We start from the raw sequence: 17,786 nt of genomic DNA, 5'->3' as shown, positions 1-17,786 counted from the left end.
GGCAGAGGACCGGGGGAACAGGCAGAGGACAAGGGGGAACAGGCAGAGGACAAGGGGAACAGGCATGCAGATATAGAGGGGAGACTAATGAGGGAAGTGAAGACAGGTGCGTCTGTGGGTGGAGCCGGTGAAGGGATCAGAGGAATGAGGAAGGTGCAGAGCAGGGGGGGCGTGGCAGAGTTCTGAAAAGAGAAGAGAATTAGTCAACAAAACTCAACAGACAAACTGAAAATATTAATAAGAAGGTGAATTTGTGACAACGACAGCATATTTAAATGTTGACTTTCATCCCAGACACCCGACAAAACAAACCAAGCTCAACCCGAACCCAACTGCCAAGCAGATTCTTCTGTCCTGATGTTTTCCCCTCGAACATCTAGTGTAAAAAATCAAGTAGCCCAGCCAACGTGACTCAACCCGACTCACATATCATTTTAAATGTTTTGTGTAAACCCAGTTTGGCCTGGTTGGACCCCCCCACAGGTCCTGACTGGTCCCAATAAACTCCACAGCCAGCTGAGGAGTCGGAATTGTTTTGCAGTCCCACAGACCGGATCATATCATGACCTTGACTGATCCTTATGTGTTTACAGTGGCTGTGTCGGGTATACGTTTACATGTCACATCTGACTCTGGTTATTTAGTGTTGCCAGTCCATTAACTGCAAATATAAATACACTCCACCAATCTGCCACTGTAGCTGGGGAAATGAAAACCGGTTGGCTCTCACACTTCTTCACTTCTTCACTTCATCCTGCAGCTCACTTTGTGTTTGTTGTTGTTGCTTGTAAGGTGTGTGTTTGTGACGCGTCATCGATCAGCATCAACACCCACACACCTCCTGCCTTAAATCACTGTGTCAGCACGAGCCCACAGAAACAGACGCTGATATGAAACATCCCACAATGCGATATTAATACAGCGGGGGAGGAGGGGGGGCTCTGATAGGTCACTGCGTAAGGACATACCAGATAAAACCTATTTGCAGTGTGAGCTACATCCAGACCTTCACAAACATCTTGAGCTGCTCTGTCACTCCGACTTGGAGCAGACTCCAGATCCTCTCGTAAATTATGTCACAAACGATGCCAGAGGTCTGAGAGGAATCCTGCAGCCTGGAGTAAACATCGAGGAGCTCAGCAAATGTACAGATGATACCATCGTGTACACGTGATACCGGCACCACAACACAAACCGTCTTCACGTGCAGTGCAATACTTTATTTAGTTTAGGTTTTGCCACACTGACAGTTTATTCCACCTTTAAAAACGGTCAGTTACATGATGTTGAAGGAATTGTGACGTGAATCGATCGAACACTGAAGGACACACGTTGTCTTTTCAATTTGATGAGGAGTGTATTTGAATATAAACTTTATATATAAACAATGCTCTGTATTTGACCTACTGATGAGATGCAGGGAGTTTTATGGCTTTGACTTTTATTGCTTTATTTTTAACCAAATGGCGTTTGACCCTCTCCACTGGTTATTTACTCATTTTACTGACATGCTGAAATATACACTCAATCTGATATGAGATAAAACAATTTCTTCCACTGGCGATGATTTAAAATAATCAGCAGTTTGTCTTATGATGCTTTGACATTAACCATCTGAATAAGAATCTAGTGAGAGGTTTGGTTTGATGTGGTCGACCAGTGTTGAAGTACGACTCCAGTCCAACTCCAGTTCAGATCTTCAGGACAAACTTTGGACTTCAGGAGCCGACTGGTGACCTTTGACCTATCAATCATGATGTTTTACCTGTTTATATATCATCTAACATCTATTCCAAACCCAGCTTATCAGAAACATGAACACCTGAACAGACATCAGTGTGATAAGAACGACCTAACATGTCAGAATCATATCTTTGAGAAGAATTTAGATCACATGACTTGTGAGTTTGGTCCATGTCCCATCTGCTAACACGGAGGAGGCAGGGTGTTTGACCTTTTAACCTTCAGACCTGGAAGCTGGACACAACGACTTTTATCGTATTTGTAGCAAATTCATCGGAAGACCTGACTCATGCACTGCGGTGACCTGAGAGTCGACCCAGATCTGCGGTGACCCCCGGTGAAAGCAACACCGTGTATGACACGCGTGTAACTCAGCTGATCTGGATGTATCAGAAGTGAATGCAGTCATATGAGAGGACCCGGTCGTGATGTGTCGGCTCCGTCCTCTGAGTTAATCACTGCAAAGGTTAAGGTCAGTCTGCTGGCAGAGGCCCCGGCTGGGCGGGCGAGCCAGAGAATGACTGAGAGAGAAGAAGTGAGAGAGCGAGCGAGCAAAACACCGGGCGAGCATGACGCGCCACGCTGGGAATTAATACCTGTGTCACTCAGATTCAGTTCACACTGTATTTCTCCTGCAGCCTTTCACCAGACTGGCCAACCAGGTAATGAAACGCCCCCCCCCCCCCCCCCCCCCCCCCCCCCCCGCTGCCTTGAATTAAACACTCCCATAAATCACAGCGCCCTTGATTCCGTAATGTCCTCGGCAAAGATTCATTTATTTAAGGATCAGAAACGTAAATTAATTTGTTTCCGGATGCCGTCACTAAATATAACACGGGGAGATGGTGGGGGGGATTTTAAAAATGGACATCAACAACAACAACAACACAACATTAAAAAAAAAGAAGCTGCCCTCTCCTTGACATACGTCTACGGATTTGAATATCTGCCGCCTCTCTTCCCTCAGAGTCGTTCACATGAGTTAAAACATAATCTGCTGCGATCAAAGGGCGATCGAGAGAAAGCTTGTGACACCGCAATCTGTAAAATGCAACTTTACTGTGATTTATTGGCTGTTTGTGGAAATCTTGAATCGTGTAAACGTTACTCTGGTGCAGACATCACATATTTTATTGGGCTCTTTCACAGTAAAATGTTTCATGGAGCCTGTTGAGAGGATCTCTGTTGGCTCAGTGGCTCAGTGGCACTGGGGCTGGACAGCTGAGGGTTTGGCTTCCTGACAGTCGGCTGCTCTGCTCTTGGTATTTCCTCTACGGATCTTATCTTATCTTATCTTATCTCATCATTTAATGCTTCAACGTTCCTGAATCTGTTCCTTGACACTAACTAGCAATTTATCACTTTTTACTGAAACCTGTTCACAGCAGTGGCTCCTTTGGGACTTTGGGGCTCTGCTGCTCCTCTTTTCAGCCTCTGTCTGAAACACTTTGGTTCCTGTCTCTTTAAGGCTGATGAATCCAGTCTGTTGTGATTGGCCAGCTGGTCCGCTCTGTTGTGATTGGTCAACAGGCTCCAGGTCGTGTCAGAGATGTCGGCCTCCGCTCTCACTTCACCTGGGTTTGTTTTTCAAATCACGATGTCCCACGTGCAGTGTTTTTCTGTTGGAGGAGAAGCTCCCTTCATGTCGGACATTCAGCTTTTTAATATCAGAACTTTTATATTCACAAATGACCTGAAGAAGCATCACATGTCTCCTTTTAACAGTAACTATTGTTCTTGTTGAAGAAGACTTTGCGATGAAGAGTCGATCTCTGCATTGTGAACGAGGTGTCGGGCTGCGTGACCTCCTCATCGTCTCTGTGACCGACCGGCTAGCTGCCTGTCCACAGTAGATTCCTGTGTACCGATGGAGCCCCCTGCTCTGGATATTTATATCTGGAACATCCTTCTTACATGACTGGATTCCTCTCGGCCTCTGACTGAGATCCTGAGATGAGTCAACACAAAGTACGTAGAAACATCCTCTTTGTTGTTTAACCCAAATACTGGCTGCGTGCACATCTGGCAGCCGGGCCTGAGGGTCCTCATTCCGTGTGTCTGATGGGTTCCACCGCTCAGAAGGACATGAAACCTGCTGTGGATGTAGCTGCAGGACGTCTGGGTCCTGAAGGCACCGCCCCCCACGTCCCTATCTGCAGCACCTCCATCTCCAGGCGACAGGGGTGCGTTTGTGTTTTGGCAGGACTGTTTTTTTGTCGTTGATATCGTGTCACCTCACTCTCTCCCCTGTCGCAGCCGCAGATATTTTTCTCCCGGAGCATTGTGTGCGTATCGATCTGTTGTGGCAGGAGGTTTGGACGGGAGTCAGACAGCTCGGACAAAATAAAGTTCCAACGCAGCCTTCAACCAACTGCAGCACATAAACAAGTGAGGCAGCGTTATGAGTATGCAGCTGTTTTCAAATGATGTTGTTCTTTTGAGATGTCACCATATTCATTTACTGCCCTGGTATAAGTTCTTCTCATGTAAAGTTAGACAAGCAGAATTTCCAGTTTTTCGGGGGGGGGGGGGGGTTTTCCCCTGTTTGTGTGTTTTTTGTTGTCTTAAAGATTTAGATTCTTTGTCCAGTGAAGCTTTCACGACACAATAACAGGATTCACTGCAGAAATCACTGCTTGCATCAAAAAAGAAAAACAGAAATGGACAAACAAATTCATCCTGTCGAGCAAAATCAAAACTTTCACTTCCTGTGAAGGTGCGAGCGCTGGAAACTCCAATTACCCCTGAAGTCGTCTGAGGTCGGCCTGACCCCTGCACGTGGGCGGAGTTCAGAAGCTCATTTACAACTCAGTTATTTTCTGATCAGACAATATCTGCGCCCGGGTGTGAGGTGAGGACGTCACCTGGATTATCGCTGGAATGTCCCCTTAGATGAAATACTGTCTTTATTTGTGAGCCCCCTCCTGACCTCGGATGGCGGCCTTGTCTTTGGTTTGGGGGGCCGCACCCCATGGGGACTGAACATTATTGAAATGTCCTCTTGGACAGGGTGGACGCTGCTAAGACACCCATCATCTGAGTGTTTCTGTGTTCGTTGTGATGTAGTGAGGCAGTGACGCCGCCCGGGTTCCTGCAGCTCAAAGCCTGTTTGTCTTCTTGACTTTTCTTTTGGGCTCAGACGTTTGTTTTTCCGCGAGCCCCCGTGGCACTTCCCCGTCTCTCCGGCACATTTTGTGTTTTGCTCCTTTTAGCTTTTGATTGTTTGTGCACAGAAGTAACCAAATCTGAAAAGTGCACAAGGTCGAATGCGGTCGGGAGACGCTTCCCTGTGGAGTTAGGAGTTTCTACACAACATCAAAATCGTGCCTTTCTGGCTCCAGCTCAGCTGCAAATCCTCAACACACCTCAGGAATATGAATGCACAGATTTGCATTCTGACCTTTGACCCACTGAACGTTATTTCCCTGTATCTGTGGTCGTCTCTGAGATCAGACGCTTGGCTGAAGGCCGACGATGTAAATATCATATGTGGTAACACAAGAAGAGGACATCACTCGAATGCCAGTTGAGAACAGCGTGTGTGCATTCTAGTAACGTTGACCTCGTCTTTCACCTTTGACCCGACTGACCAGAACACATGCAAACATGGCAAGCGGGTTATTTTTACATTTGTATGACATGTTTCAGTTTTAGCCTCAGACCGGTGAAGGTGGCGAAGTTTCAGAGAAATTGGAAATGTTCAAAATGAGAGAGGAGGGGAATGACATGATCTGAACCCCTGGATTTAGAGAGGACCCCCGGCATCACACGTTCAGTTTGTCAATGTGAAGACGGTAGGAGGTGGATTGTGTTGAAACAAAACAAGTTTGTCGAACCAGCTTTCTTTAAAAACCTGTTTCGCAGATCTCAGTAATTAAACTTTACCTTGAGGTGAACTGAGCGGTGTTGTTTTGACAGAAAGACACAAAGATCAGAACCATGGAAATCAGACGTTAAAGGTTCAAATAAGAGGAGGTGAGGACTGGGCAAATGTGTGCGTGTCTGTGTGTGTGTGTGTGTCCTAATGCCTGATTTCACCTTCTGGCTGCAGCTGCTTGTGGGAATAGCTGCAGTTGTGTGGAAACTTGTGATGAAATAACAAACAGAATCTTACATTACAACAAAGTCCAGTTTCCACCATGTGAGGATTATGTTGAACGATCTAACACAATGCTTTCTGTTCAGTTTAAAAGAATCATTTAATAACTTAGACGTAAACCAAGTGTTATAATGCGGGATCTCATTCAGTCTCCTTGTTGTGCAAACTGAATGACTCACTCCCATAAAACTGATCAGACACAGCTACTGGTTTAGATTTGAACCGCTGAAACTCTTAAAATGTTTGCTTCGCACAAACACGCCAGACAGGCAGCAGCAGCACACAGCTCCGGTCTGAGTTCAGACATGTGCAGGAGTCAATACAGGTGAGAACTAACAACCTCCCCATGATGATACAACAGCAGAGGAACGAGGAAGAAGTGCAGCTCTGGTCACACGGGGTGAGATTCAAACACTTTGTTTTGCAACGTCCAGCATGTTCCAGGAGCGAGTCCTTTTGAAATGAAAAGTAGTTCATGACATCTTAAACTTCCACTGGCATGTTCAAATCACTTAATGTCATTCTTTTATTTTCTATCATTCATTCAAACCACAGATTCCTTCATTCACATTGATTTGAATCTGTTTGATTTGTTTCAGAGTGGTTGAGTGCTTCATTCGTCCCGGATGTGCCATGGGAGAAGCTGTGTTTTAATGGAACCTTTCCTGGTTATATGATGTATAAATAAAGGCAAGTTGAAATTCAGAGATATGCATCAGAGAACTTACTTTCCATGTTGCACACATGTGTCTAACAGGAGTCACAGGGCTGATATAAACCCACTTCCTCTGTGTTTGTGCTGTGAGATGTTGTCGAGCTACCTGACAAACGTTGTGTGTTCTGATAGATAAACTGGTGAAGTTCACCTCTGCTGAGCCAACATTCAGGAATTCAGGGTGTGTGAGCCAGCTCCACTGATGAAGGTGCAGTGAAATACAAGTGGTGGTGAAGTGTGGATTATTATTTTTTTAATTTTTTTAATGGGTAATGATTATTGATTACTGTTCCTAAACTAGAATGTCGCTCAGTTCATTCGGCAGCCAAGGTCCATGAACAGCTCCGTCAAACCACAGTGAGGACTGCTAGAGGCAGAGGTTTATTTGGATCTGCACCAATTTTCATAAATATAAGTGAAATGTCGCAGAACTGAGTTATTCTTTGAGAAAACTGTGAATATGTCCAAAAAACTCAAGAATTTTCTAGTTTTTTCTTTTAAGCCTGGTTCCGTCCCTTCGTCTGGAGACATGTCAAAATGTAATTGGATCTTTTTTGGCCTGTGTCCCGTCCTTCCTCCAAGTTTCATGAAATCAGTTTCGGAGTTTTTGCGTAATCCTGCTGACAAACAAACAACAGGTTTAAGGACATAACCTCATCGGTGGATGTAAAACTTGGCCGACAACGAGGTTCTTTGAGAGAAGCATCCACCCCCCCCCCCCCCCCCCCCTTTGTTGATGCACTTATAAATACATTCTGGGCATTTTGTGTTTATCGATGGGTAAGCAGGAGAACCAGAGGAAGACACACAACAGAGGCCTGGAGCTGCTTCACCAGGCTCGGAGACGCCTGCTCAGCCGGGTGAGCCACGAGGAGCCACACCGCTGCAGCTGGTATTCAATCCTCCTGCAGCGTGGACCAAACTTTACACCCTCGTTAAAAACAAGAAAACTTTCTGTTCTCATCGCTCCGTCTCATGTCCACGTTTTACAGCCTCGACTTGCATCACCGGTGTTTCGTCAGACGAGTCACACACAAAGGCAGGTTCTGCAGTTCCCCGGCAACAGAAGCTCGGACACTTATAACCGTGGGTCTGAAACCAGAGGCAGCGTGGTGCGTCCGGAACAATCAGAGCCTCTGTCGCACAACGCGGCTTCCTGCTTCACACACAGATGTCGTGTTAGAGTTAGGGTTCAGTTTCTCGCCCCAGAGACACTTTGGAATCCAGACTAGAGGAGCCGGGATCAAACCAGCCCTCTGTTGCCAGTGGACGACCCTCTCTGCCCCCTGAGCCGCAGCCTGAACAGCTGATCCCAGGGGCCAAATATGGAGTTTTATCACAGTGAGGAAATATATTGATGTCAAAAATCATTTGAGAATCTTGCTTTAAAGTTTAGTCTATCGACTGAAATTAAAATGATATAAAAGCAACTGAATAAATTAATAAAATAATTTAAAATCCATATAAATGCATCATGGATACAATCAATATTTCACAGATTACCTGTTAATACGTCTGCCTGTAATTTGATGTGATAGTTATAACTTATAAAAATGACTGTATTCAATAAACTGACCTCCAGTTGATTGAGTGGCAGTTTAAATGAATACTCCTTTTTATTGCGATGGGGGGGGGGGGGGCCTGGAGTCGGTGCATTGGCCCCTGGAGGTCTCTTAAGCGCGTGTGTATGTGTGTGTGTGTGTGTGTGTGTGTGTGTGTGTGTGTAAACAGATGCGCCCCCTAGAGGCGGCTCTTGCCCACTGCTCCTCCTCCTCCTATACTCCGCTCTCTGACTCCGCGGCTCCTCATTCACTAGAAGATGGCGGACTGCGCTCCACTATTAGATGAGGAACTCTCGTCCTTTGTCTTCAATTACCTGACAGACAACTCCGGCAGCCAGGTAAGAGCCCGGCCTCTAAGGACGCACGGGACTTCGGGCTTTGCAGGCCGGGGTGCGTCTTCGCGCGTCGCCGGCCGTGGCGCACGCTACGCCCGGTTGATGCGAGGCTCTCTGCCGGCTTGCAGGCAGCATCTCCCCGGCTGACTGCCACCCGGTGCACCGCTGTGTGTGTATGTGTGCGTGTGTGTGTGTGTGTGTGTGTGTCTTGACGTGTGGCTTTCACGTGTTTCGTGGAGGAACTGTCATCCGCGCGGGGTTGATGAGGAACCGCCGGATTGAACGAGCGGTGGAGCCGGTGCTGGACGCGCGGAGCAGCCGGTGCGCCGCCGCCGCCGCTCGGGGGCGGAGGATTTGGTATTCACAGCGGCGCTCTGGAAACTTTTGACGCATTCTTGAGGGGAAGTTTTTCGAGTCGGTGCCGGAGACGTGGACACGTGGTGCGCCCCGGAACGCGTGGACTCATCCCGGGGACTGTTTGTTGACGTCCACGCGTTCAGATCCTTCCCCGTGGCGGCTGTCGCGCAGCTTTTTGAGGGAGAATCGAGCAGAGAAAATAAAAACCTGTGCGTATTAGTGTTTTGGACGCGCGACGCCGCGCGGGGGGATCCTCACGTTGGGTCGGTTGTTTCTCGCACAGTCGAATCAGTATGTTCAATAAAGAGGAAACTGACACATCCGTGTCTGTGATGTTATTACGTGATCGTTACAAAATGCTCCCCGGTTCAAACCCGGGGGGTCCGTGGCGCCCCTCGCCCGGTGTAAAGTTGAGGTGCACGTCACTGGCTCTTGAAAGGTTTTTCCAGATTCTTCCAGATCACCGGTTCACGCTTGTGCGCGGCGGAACCACGCTGTTAGAAAGTTGAGTGATTTTTTTTGCGTTTTCGTAACCGTTTGCGTAATCACTGGGACGCGGTTACGACACCGTCCTCTGGTTCTCACGGTCGTTGGCTCCGGGCGACGGGAGAAACTGCGGATCGTCGCGTGACGTTCGAGTGGAGTGAGGATGAGGAGGATGATGATGATGAAGAAGAATGATGTGTTGCTATGTGGGATGAGTGGAGACGTCATAATGCATTGAATTTCAAGGAAAAACGCCAAGACGCCAGACTGCGTTGAGAATTCTTCAGAATTAAGGGATTCCTTGCTCTCTTGCAAACGTGAACATCCTCAAGCACGTCATTTTATGTTATTATGAAAGGTCGTGACGTTGAATAGACTTCGGCTTACAGTCAACACACCAAGCAGCAGCATTTAAAAAGAAATGTGAACTTGTATAACTGGTATTCCTGTTAATCCCTAAATAATCTCCTGCTGAAGTCCCCCTTGGCGGGCGGCAGCGAGTACCGTCTAACAACGAGAGAAGTTGATATTTAATCTTAATTAACGGCCGTTTTGAATAAAATAAGTTTCCCGAATCTACTATATGAAGGTTTAGATGAACACTGACGTACAGTTTAGTAACATGACACGTGCATTTTCTCACAAGTAGAAGATTATAATAAATGAGTAGTTTGCCTAAGGGGATTCAGGGAAAGAATTGAATTGTCAGAACGTTATCAGGTCTCATCTCCATCTTCCTGCTGCTGTGGAGTCTCGCTGGCACAACACGCACGGGTCATTAGCGTGCACGAAAAAACCCATAACACGGTCTGTCATTGGAATACAGGACCCCTGTGTTTACTGCATAAGATTGCGTCACTGTGATATTGTGTGTTATTGCTCTGATTGCACGGTCATTGGATTGGGTCATGCGTGTGCGTGTGATTGGCAGTCTAAGCAGGTTAATTCAGTGTGTGGTGGGATCCAGGGAGAATGTGGGCTATTTATAACATGCAGCAGTGACACACATGCACATGCACATGCACACACACACACTACACACACACAGATGTGAGCTGCATGAGGAGAAGAGGAAGAGGAGAGGAAACAGCCCTCATCTTTGAGGAAGACACAGAAATTACAGTCGTATCCTGTCGTGTAATAAACCTGTAGACGTCCTATGACATCAGAGCCATTATATATCAACTCGCTGTCTATCTATTTTTGATTAGCGTGTCCCCTGGTATCTAATATTCCATGTATGTGATAAGCCTGTGTTATTTGAACACACACTGGTATGTTCACATAATATATTCAGCGATGACCCTATTACTCCTGAAAGACATTATGTTGCTGTACCAGTAAATTATACAAAATAGCTAAATTAATATTTATATAAATACAGTATATGTGCATGTGTGTTATTCCAAGGGGGTCCGAGTATTTATCTATAGTTACACATTATTTAAAACCTCCATTCACTTTTCAAAACTCCAGAGCCTCAGTGAATTCAAGTGCGTTGCCCAAAGTTTCCGATGATACACAATATGTCAAACTGGATTTTGGAGAAATGTGCATAAAATCATGTAATAGACAAACACGCTGGGTTTCTTATTCATTCGTTTGCCGCGTGTTTGCAGTTAAATGTTCCTCGTGGGGCCGGATCGCTGCAAAGTCCTTGAGTGGCACAGAAAGATAAAGTGCGACCTGAGAACGAGGAACAGGGAGAAAATCAAAGTGCTCACTGTATCACTCCTCCAGTTCTTTCTTCATGTGGAAGACGATAAGGTTATCTATTCTACAAATGCAGCGTTAATATGTTAATATTTACTCAGGGCTATTAGAGCTGTCCCCCCCCCCTCTCCCTCTCTCTCTCTCTCCCAACCTCACATCTATTGGTGTGCATGTGTGTGTGTGTTGCTCGCCCCTGCCGGCTGGTTATTGTAATACTACTCTATCCTCGTGACTGGAGTTACAGAACAGAGCTGCTGCAGTCATGTGAGTTGTAGTGGAGGGAGGGAGGGAGGGAGGGAGGGAGGCGTTTCTCTCTGACGTAGTGGTCTGACGGGCAGCTCCCCCCTCCACGCCTCCTCCTAGCATGTGACTCCCTCCTCCCCTCTCCCTCTCTCGCTCTCTATGTAACACAGTCCAGCTCTCTCGCTCGCTCTTACATATACAGTACACATGCCTACTGTAAATCCTCTCCTCTCATCCTGCCGTCTTCTCCCTCGTCCTCCTCAAGTCTTCCTCTACCTAAGAGGCGCTTTATGATATATTTAGATTCTATCACACACGGAATGAATGACCATTTTTGAATCTGCTGCAAGAAAGAGAAGAAGCCCGATGTGCAGAAGTTCAGCAGTGGTTTCATTGGATGCGGTTGCTCAGATAATTTCTTCTACTCGTCTTCTTTTCGGCTGAGTTAGTGTAAAATCTAGGTCAACAAAAAAAGGTCATTGTGGTTCACAGGATAGAAAGACAAATATCCCTGTTGTACGTTGTAGCCAAGGTGTAACGCACAATAAGTACACAAATGTTCATGGCTGTTTAAGCACCATAGCCTGGAGGTTGCACATTCTCATTGAAGCCACATGTTGGTGGATGTTTGTGGGTTTTGTGGATCAGGAGCTTTCATGAGCCTGAACAAGTTTTATCTAGAGTAGGTTCTCCCCTGGCCTCATTCATCATAGAGTTTGATGCTTAAGCTGAAATCACTCTCTACTTCTTTTATCTGGACTCTTTACCAATCCAATTAAATGCTCTTAAAAATGAACCACTAATCAATTTTGAATCAGTTTCCCTTTGGAGGCATGGATTTGCCATTTCACTCTGTCTGCAGCTTTCTGGCTTGACCCGTCACGAGGCTGATCTCAGTGCAGTTTGTGTCTCAGCTGTACTTCAGTGCTAATCATTGACCGGGTGTCGAGGGGCCGGTCTTGGTCCGTTCAGGGGATTGACTCTGGGAAGATCAGGCTGACTTAACGTCAGTCGCCACATCCTGCTGGAACAGGGCACAGCCACCCACAGCCAGCTTGCTGGTCAAATATTAGCCGTGGCTGATCCAGCCTGTTCTGATCTGCCGTTCACACAGTCACATGCCAGTGAGGACATCTTTAATCTCCTGTTTCTCACTTGAAATTGATATGTTTGCCTTTATGATCAGAGTGCAGTGTGATGACAGATATGATACAGCCACTTGTCATCTTTAAGATCCCATGTGACAGTTCTGTTCTACTCAGGCCTGGAGGTCAAAGGTGTCAGGCATAAATAGCTGCACCGGTTTCCTCAGAGATCATAAAGTTTTACTGCAAAGGCTAAATTACCTCACTGTACTACCCAGTACAGACTGAGCCCAGAAGTACTGGGATTAAAAGTTTGTTCTGTCTCATGTGAAGCTGATAAAAGTTGACGGCCGACTGCAGCTTCTGCCCCCCCCGTTATATTACCTCTTAATTTGAAAAGTGTGATGAAAAACGAGGGGAGCAGTCGCAGCCGGAGACGAGAAGGAGACGTGTTGAGGTCAAAACAAGTGGACAACTTTAGAAACACTTTCTAAGATCGTCTGGAGCCCAGACAGCAGCAGATGACTCACAGCTTCCATGTGTTCGTCCTCTGTGCTTCACGTTAAACTCCATGTTATCGTCAAGTAGCCTAATGAAGATTAAACTCATCTCTTAAGTGTTTCAAACATTAACGACGCCTACACGTATATACACCGAGAGGAAAACTTAATAAAGCTTAAAGCCATTAATGTGCTGCTGCGTGGCTCCACAGAGCCTCACACCGTCCGTCAGCACTTTATCCTATGACCACCACACCTCGGGTGTGTATGTGCACTCACTCCCACGCAGCAGGCGGCTCTCAACCCCCTGACTCAGTCATATATCATAGAAACAATAACTGAAACCATACAGGAAATATTTGGGACCTGGTTCCATCAATAACTGAGGGAACCATCAGCTCTGGATCTGACATGTGCCTGTCAACAAAAAATGCTTTCTGGTTGACGTGCCCACAGGTAGAGGCACAAACTAAGTGATGCACGGTGGATTAGTTGTTTCCGTGATGTGAGCGAGGTGCGAGTGCTCCTGCAGAAACCTGCCCGACCCCATGGGGACACAGGAGTGGGCGGGAAGACAAATATGAATGCAATTATCAAGCGGCGATGGATTTTTAGGTTTGAATGAAACGCCAACACACACAAACTGATGTAGATCAGAGAGTGACAGACGAGTGAAAGATCCAGACAGACAGAGAGACAGACGGGTGTATAAATAACAAGGCTCTGAAGTTCCTCTCAGGACTGATGGATACAGGTGTCCTTGGCACTCACTGGGATTTACACTGTGCCAGGGACAGACACACAAAAAGCTTCCTTTGCCAACACGCTACCCGTCACCTTCTCGTCTCACAGATCTCCGTCTGCGTTAATCATGACAATCACGTTCACGTTCATTGTGTTGAGCTCTGGATGTCTCAGGTTTTTGCTGTTTCATTCCCAATCCGCTGCCTTTGTCCCTCTTCCTCTCTCCCTCTGTCTTTTCTGTGTGTGTGAGTCGTGATGTGCGGTGCTGCAGTGTTCAGCCCCACAGTGACTCACCTGTCCCTTCTGTCACTGGGCTAGTCACACACACACACACACACACACTGTCACACACACTATAAAGTGTGCACAAGGGTACACTTGAACAATACAGGTTGCATATCACTTGCACCTACAACGAGCAGGTCAAAGGTCAGGGGTTGAAGGTGTCTTGTCAACAGATAAAACCAAATGTTCCCCTACCTAGAATCTGAGAGGAAGAAGGACTGTTCCTAAGATGCACTCAGACTCTCTGAGTTACAGTTTGTGTTTGTTTGCATTTCCGTTTGTGCGACGAAACATTTGTGAGAATGTGAAGCTGAAGAAACTAATACGTCCTCCCTCTGCTCTGGTTTCCTAACCCAGCGCCTGCTCGGCCTCCTGCGGCTCCAAGGTGCTTAGGGTGCTTAGTGTGTGTGGGTGTGTGTGAGTTCAGTTTACTATACGTGTGATTATGTGTGGCTGATCCTCATCGTGTGTGCGTCAGAGTGGGCGCTGGGAATATGGCTGCTTCCTCAGAAATCCCTCTGTGGTTCATCAGGCATCCGGCTTAGACGCTGACCCCCCCACGGGGCCTGCAAGTGTGTGTGTGTGTGTGTGTGCGCCTCTTAAACTGGGCTCATAAACTGCATGTGTTGTCTATGCGTGTGTGTGAGTGTTGCATGTCAGAGTGTGCTGTTGCGAGCTAACATGCTAGCAGAAGCAGGTGAGGAGGGGGGGGTCCCTCAATAATTAATTGCTTGGTGATTCGTCAGCTGCTCTCTCGGCACTACAGGCTACAGCTGACACTCGTGCGCACACACACACACACACACACACACACACACACACATTAAAGCTACAGGATTCTGGATTAAACAAGGATCATGGTTCCAGTATTTGGATCAGAGATTAATGATGATGATCTCCTCTTATTGTTTGAGGAAACCACTTTCTGTAAACATGAAATATGGCCTGTCTGATTTAAATATTAGAGCAAACAGTCAGAATCTCTGTTTGTGGTTTCATAGTTTTATTGTTCCTCTGATAGTGATTGTGTTAAACAGTTGTGTTGATGCGCGTCAGGAGCAATTAGAGGCTGTTGCATTAACCAGTGCGTCTCCCTGCTAATGCAAATATGGCAGAATTGATTTCATCGAGATTGTGAAATCCAAATTGCTAATTTAACAAGATTAATTACACATGAGGGTGTGGAGTGCAGATATCATCTGGACTCATTCAGTGCCAGCTACCAGTGTTATCATCATCCATTGATTTCCCTCCTGATTGTCTGTCACCAACGTTTTCTCTGTTGAATCTCATCTCCATCCTCAGTCGCTGCTGCAGGACACATTAAAGCAGTCGTAACCTTTAGCCTGTTCTGCAGCACAGGGATGAACGGGGCTTACTGACCGGGGAAGGTTTGCTGCCAACCACAGCTTCACAATACTCCTTCATTAGCCTGGTTTCCACCAGCGAGGCCATATCAGGCTCCTTCCTTGTTTCTGCCTCCTTTTGGCCTAATTTGGAACGACTGAGATTATGAGGTGTTAAACATTCGGCTGCTTCACCGTCACACAATGTGAGAAGGATCATTTGTGAATGACGTGATTTAAAACCTGAGATGAAACAGCTTATGATGACCTACTTACTGAGGAAACAGTGCAGGGCCTGTTCAGGTGGGGGGTTCGATGCTTGACCAGCTTGTGTGGTCAGTCGGCTCCACTGGGATCCAGTAGAGATTTTCAGAGACCAATATCTGAAATTCCCTGACAGGTCGACAAGTACGCAAATCTATGAATCGCCTGATGAGTTTGAACTTCCTAAACATCCTGGCATGTCAGTGCTGTTAACTGTTAGGCGTCTGCCCTGCCCTCACAGTGTAACCCAACCTTTATCCTCACGTTAAACAATGAAGAAGTGATTTTGAAAGCTTCCTTGAGAATCAATCATCTGCAGTTCCAACAACTGAGGTCCGAAGAGGTTGAGATCCACGAGATCCGGTGGACGAGTGGTTGTCGAGAAAATTTGACCTCTGACCGAAGCGCCTCCATTTACAGTAGAGGTTATTCCTCTCTAATCTGATTTACACTCTCCAGAGTGACGATGTGGAATAAGTGCCCCCGGTGCAAGGGAACAGGAAAGGTCAGAGGTCAGAGTGTCAGCAGAGGAAACTCTCCTCAGATCGGGACGAGGACAGGACAGGTCTTTATCGACTCAGTGCAGCGGCAGCACCTCTACTTCCAGTTTGCGTTCCACCTTGCCTGCTCACTGCAGGACTCTCCTAACACATCATCCCCTGAGGTGGAGCAGCCGAGCAGCACTCAACCGTGTAGAGTGTCCAACACGCACAATGGCTTCATTGCGTGTGCGGCGGTGGGAGGCTGAGGGAGCAGATATGGTGGGAGAAAGAAGAGGAAGAGCAGCTGAACGAGTCTTATCAGATATTCATCCTCTGCCTTGTGCCGACAGAATTTTATGAAAATGTATTTGGTTGGTCGCCCGTGTTCCAGGTCGTCGCTGTTCTCGCCGTGTGACTCAAACCGGAGTGTGATGTGAAGATGTAAATTTCTCCTCCACCTCTCTCTCTCTCTCTCTCTCTCTCTCTCTCTCTCTCTCTCTCTCTCTCTCTCACCAGGCTACAGTTTTAATACAGATTATCTGCTTAACAGTCGGTGCTGTGACTCTCTGTTATCGTCTCTCATCACGTCTTCCTATCCCTCCTCGTTTGTGGTTCATATCTTTTACGACACATTCACATGCTCAGCAGTTGGGACTTAACAATTTCCTTTATTTATTGTAAAATCATCATTTACACCATATTGAACATGTTGCCGCTCAGCGATGAAGAGTATGATCCGTGTCCTGGTCGACGTGTCTGTGAGATAAAGTGAACTGGTTCCTGTGGGACTCAGATCGAGGAGGTTTGATTCAGTTTGGGTTTCATTAGACCGGTCAGTGGGTTTGCTTTAGAGCTGACTACTCGATTTATCAATTAGTCCGATGTTAATTGGCATAAACTTTGTCTTATCAAGGAAATAGACAAACACATTCTATTGGAGCCTCACTAGACGCAGGACATCAGCAGATGTTGTTACTTTAGTAGACTCATTATCATTATTATTATGATCTCTGTGCTTGTTTGTCTGTTAGTTAGAAGAATAACTACTGGATTACCAACAACCAATTTAATTTTTGTTGCGGTTTCTTTTCCATTTCATTAATTTCTCAGAAAGTAATTCATGGATCTGGATAATAAAGGAATCAGACATGTTTGGGGAACTGTTTTTTTACGAGTGTGTGTGTAATTCGGTCCAGATCCGGTGAAGGTCTGGCGTTTGGCAGATTGCATGTCTTCAGATGCACATTTGATTAACTGACAAAGTAATTATCATATTGCAAATGACCGCTGTCTGCAAGGCTAATTAGATTTCTGCAGAACTGTTTGTCAAGCATTTGCATTTAGTGAATATAAAACAATGCTGGCCCTGCATGTCTGCGTATTCTCCTATCGTCCCAAACGTGAACACGTAATTCAAAAATCAACATATTGACTGTGTGCGTTGTGTGTATGTCTGTGTGTTTGTGTTATCTTTAGTTTTTGCATCAGAGAGTCAACACATTGGCCTTGTGTTGTGTTAGGCTTTCCCTTCATCTAAACACGGACAGTGCACACATACCTGCAGAGGCACTTGGCATACTGGGCTTGTATATAATATATTATGCATGTTAGCTATAGAGAAGTGATGCAGGCCTACATCCCTCATCTGAATTCGTCCTCACGTCTCAGGCCTTATATCCGACTTGTATCCAAACATGTGCAGATGTGTGTGTGTGTGTGTGTGTGTGTGTGTGCATGCATGTGCCATGTGTCCTTAGCTAACCTTTCCCTGTAATTTGTATTCATCACAGGGGCTTTGTTGCTATATTGATAGTGTCAACATGAGCG

The 17,786-nt window shown here is 46.4% G+C and overlaps 1 protein-coding gene and 1 long non-coding RNA gene across 4 annotated transcripts in view; both read left to right on the top strand.

The window, feature by feature from the left end:
- Positions 1-5,218: 5,218 nt before the first annotated feature.
- On the top strand, positions 5,219-8,127 carry LOC133958444 (uncharacterized). 3 transcript variants are annotated; one of them, XR_009921684.1, is made up of 4 exons: positions 5,219-6,242; positions 6,442-6,765; positions 7,346-7,417; positions 7,550-8,127. It is a non-coding gene; the product is annotated as an uncharacterized LOC133958444 (long non-coding RNA). The 3 variants fall into 3 exon arrangements; XR_009921682.1 differs by having other exon boundaries at positions 7,346-8,127; XR_009921683.1 differs by having other exon boundaries at positions 6,442-7,417.
- A 249-nt stretch (positions 8,128-8,376) lies between these two features.
- The window catches only part of ppargc1b (peroxisome proliferator-activated receptor gamma, coactivator 1 beta), an 82,154-nt gene continuing 72,744 nt past the window's right edge, over positions 8,377-17,786 (top strand). Inside the window, exon 1 of the mRNA XM_062393707.1 lies at positions 8,377-8,457. Within this exon, the coding sequence (XP_062249691.1) occupies positions 8,377-8,457 (81 nt within the window). The remainder of the gene's footprint in view (positions 8,458-17,786) is intronic.

This window comes from Platichthys flesus, chromosome 8, assembly GCF_949316205.1.
Source record: "Platichthys flesus chromosome 8, fPlaFle2.1, whole genome shotgun sequence".
Classification (NCBI taxonomy): Eukaryota; Metazoa; Chordata; class Actinopteri; order Pleuronectiformes; family Pleuronectidae; genus Platichthys; species Platichthys flesus.
The sequence above is the reverse complement of the archived record's forward strand: the minus strand, read 5'-3'. Positions and strand labels throughout refer to the sequence as shown.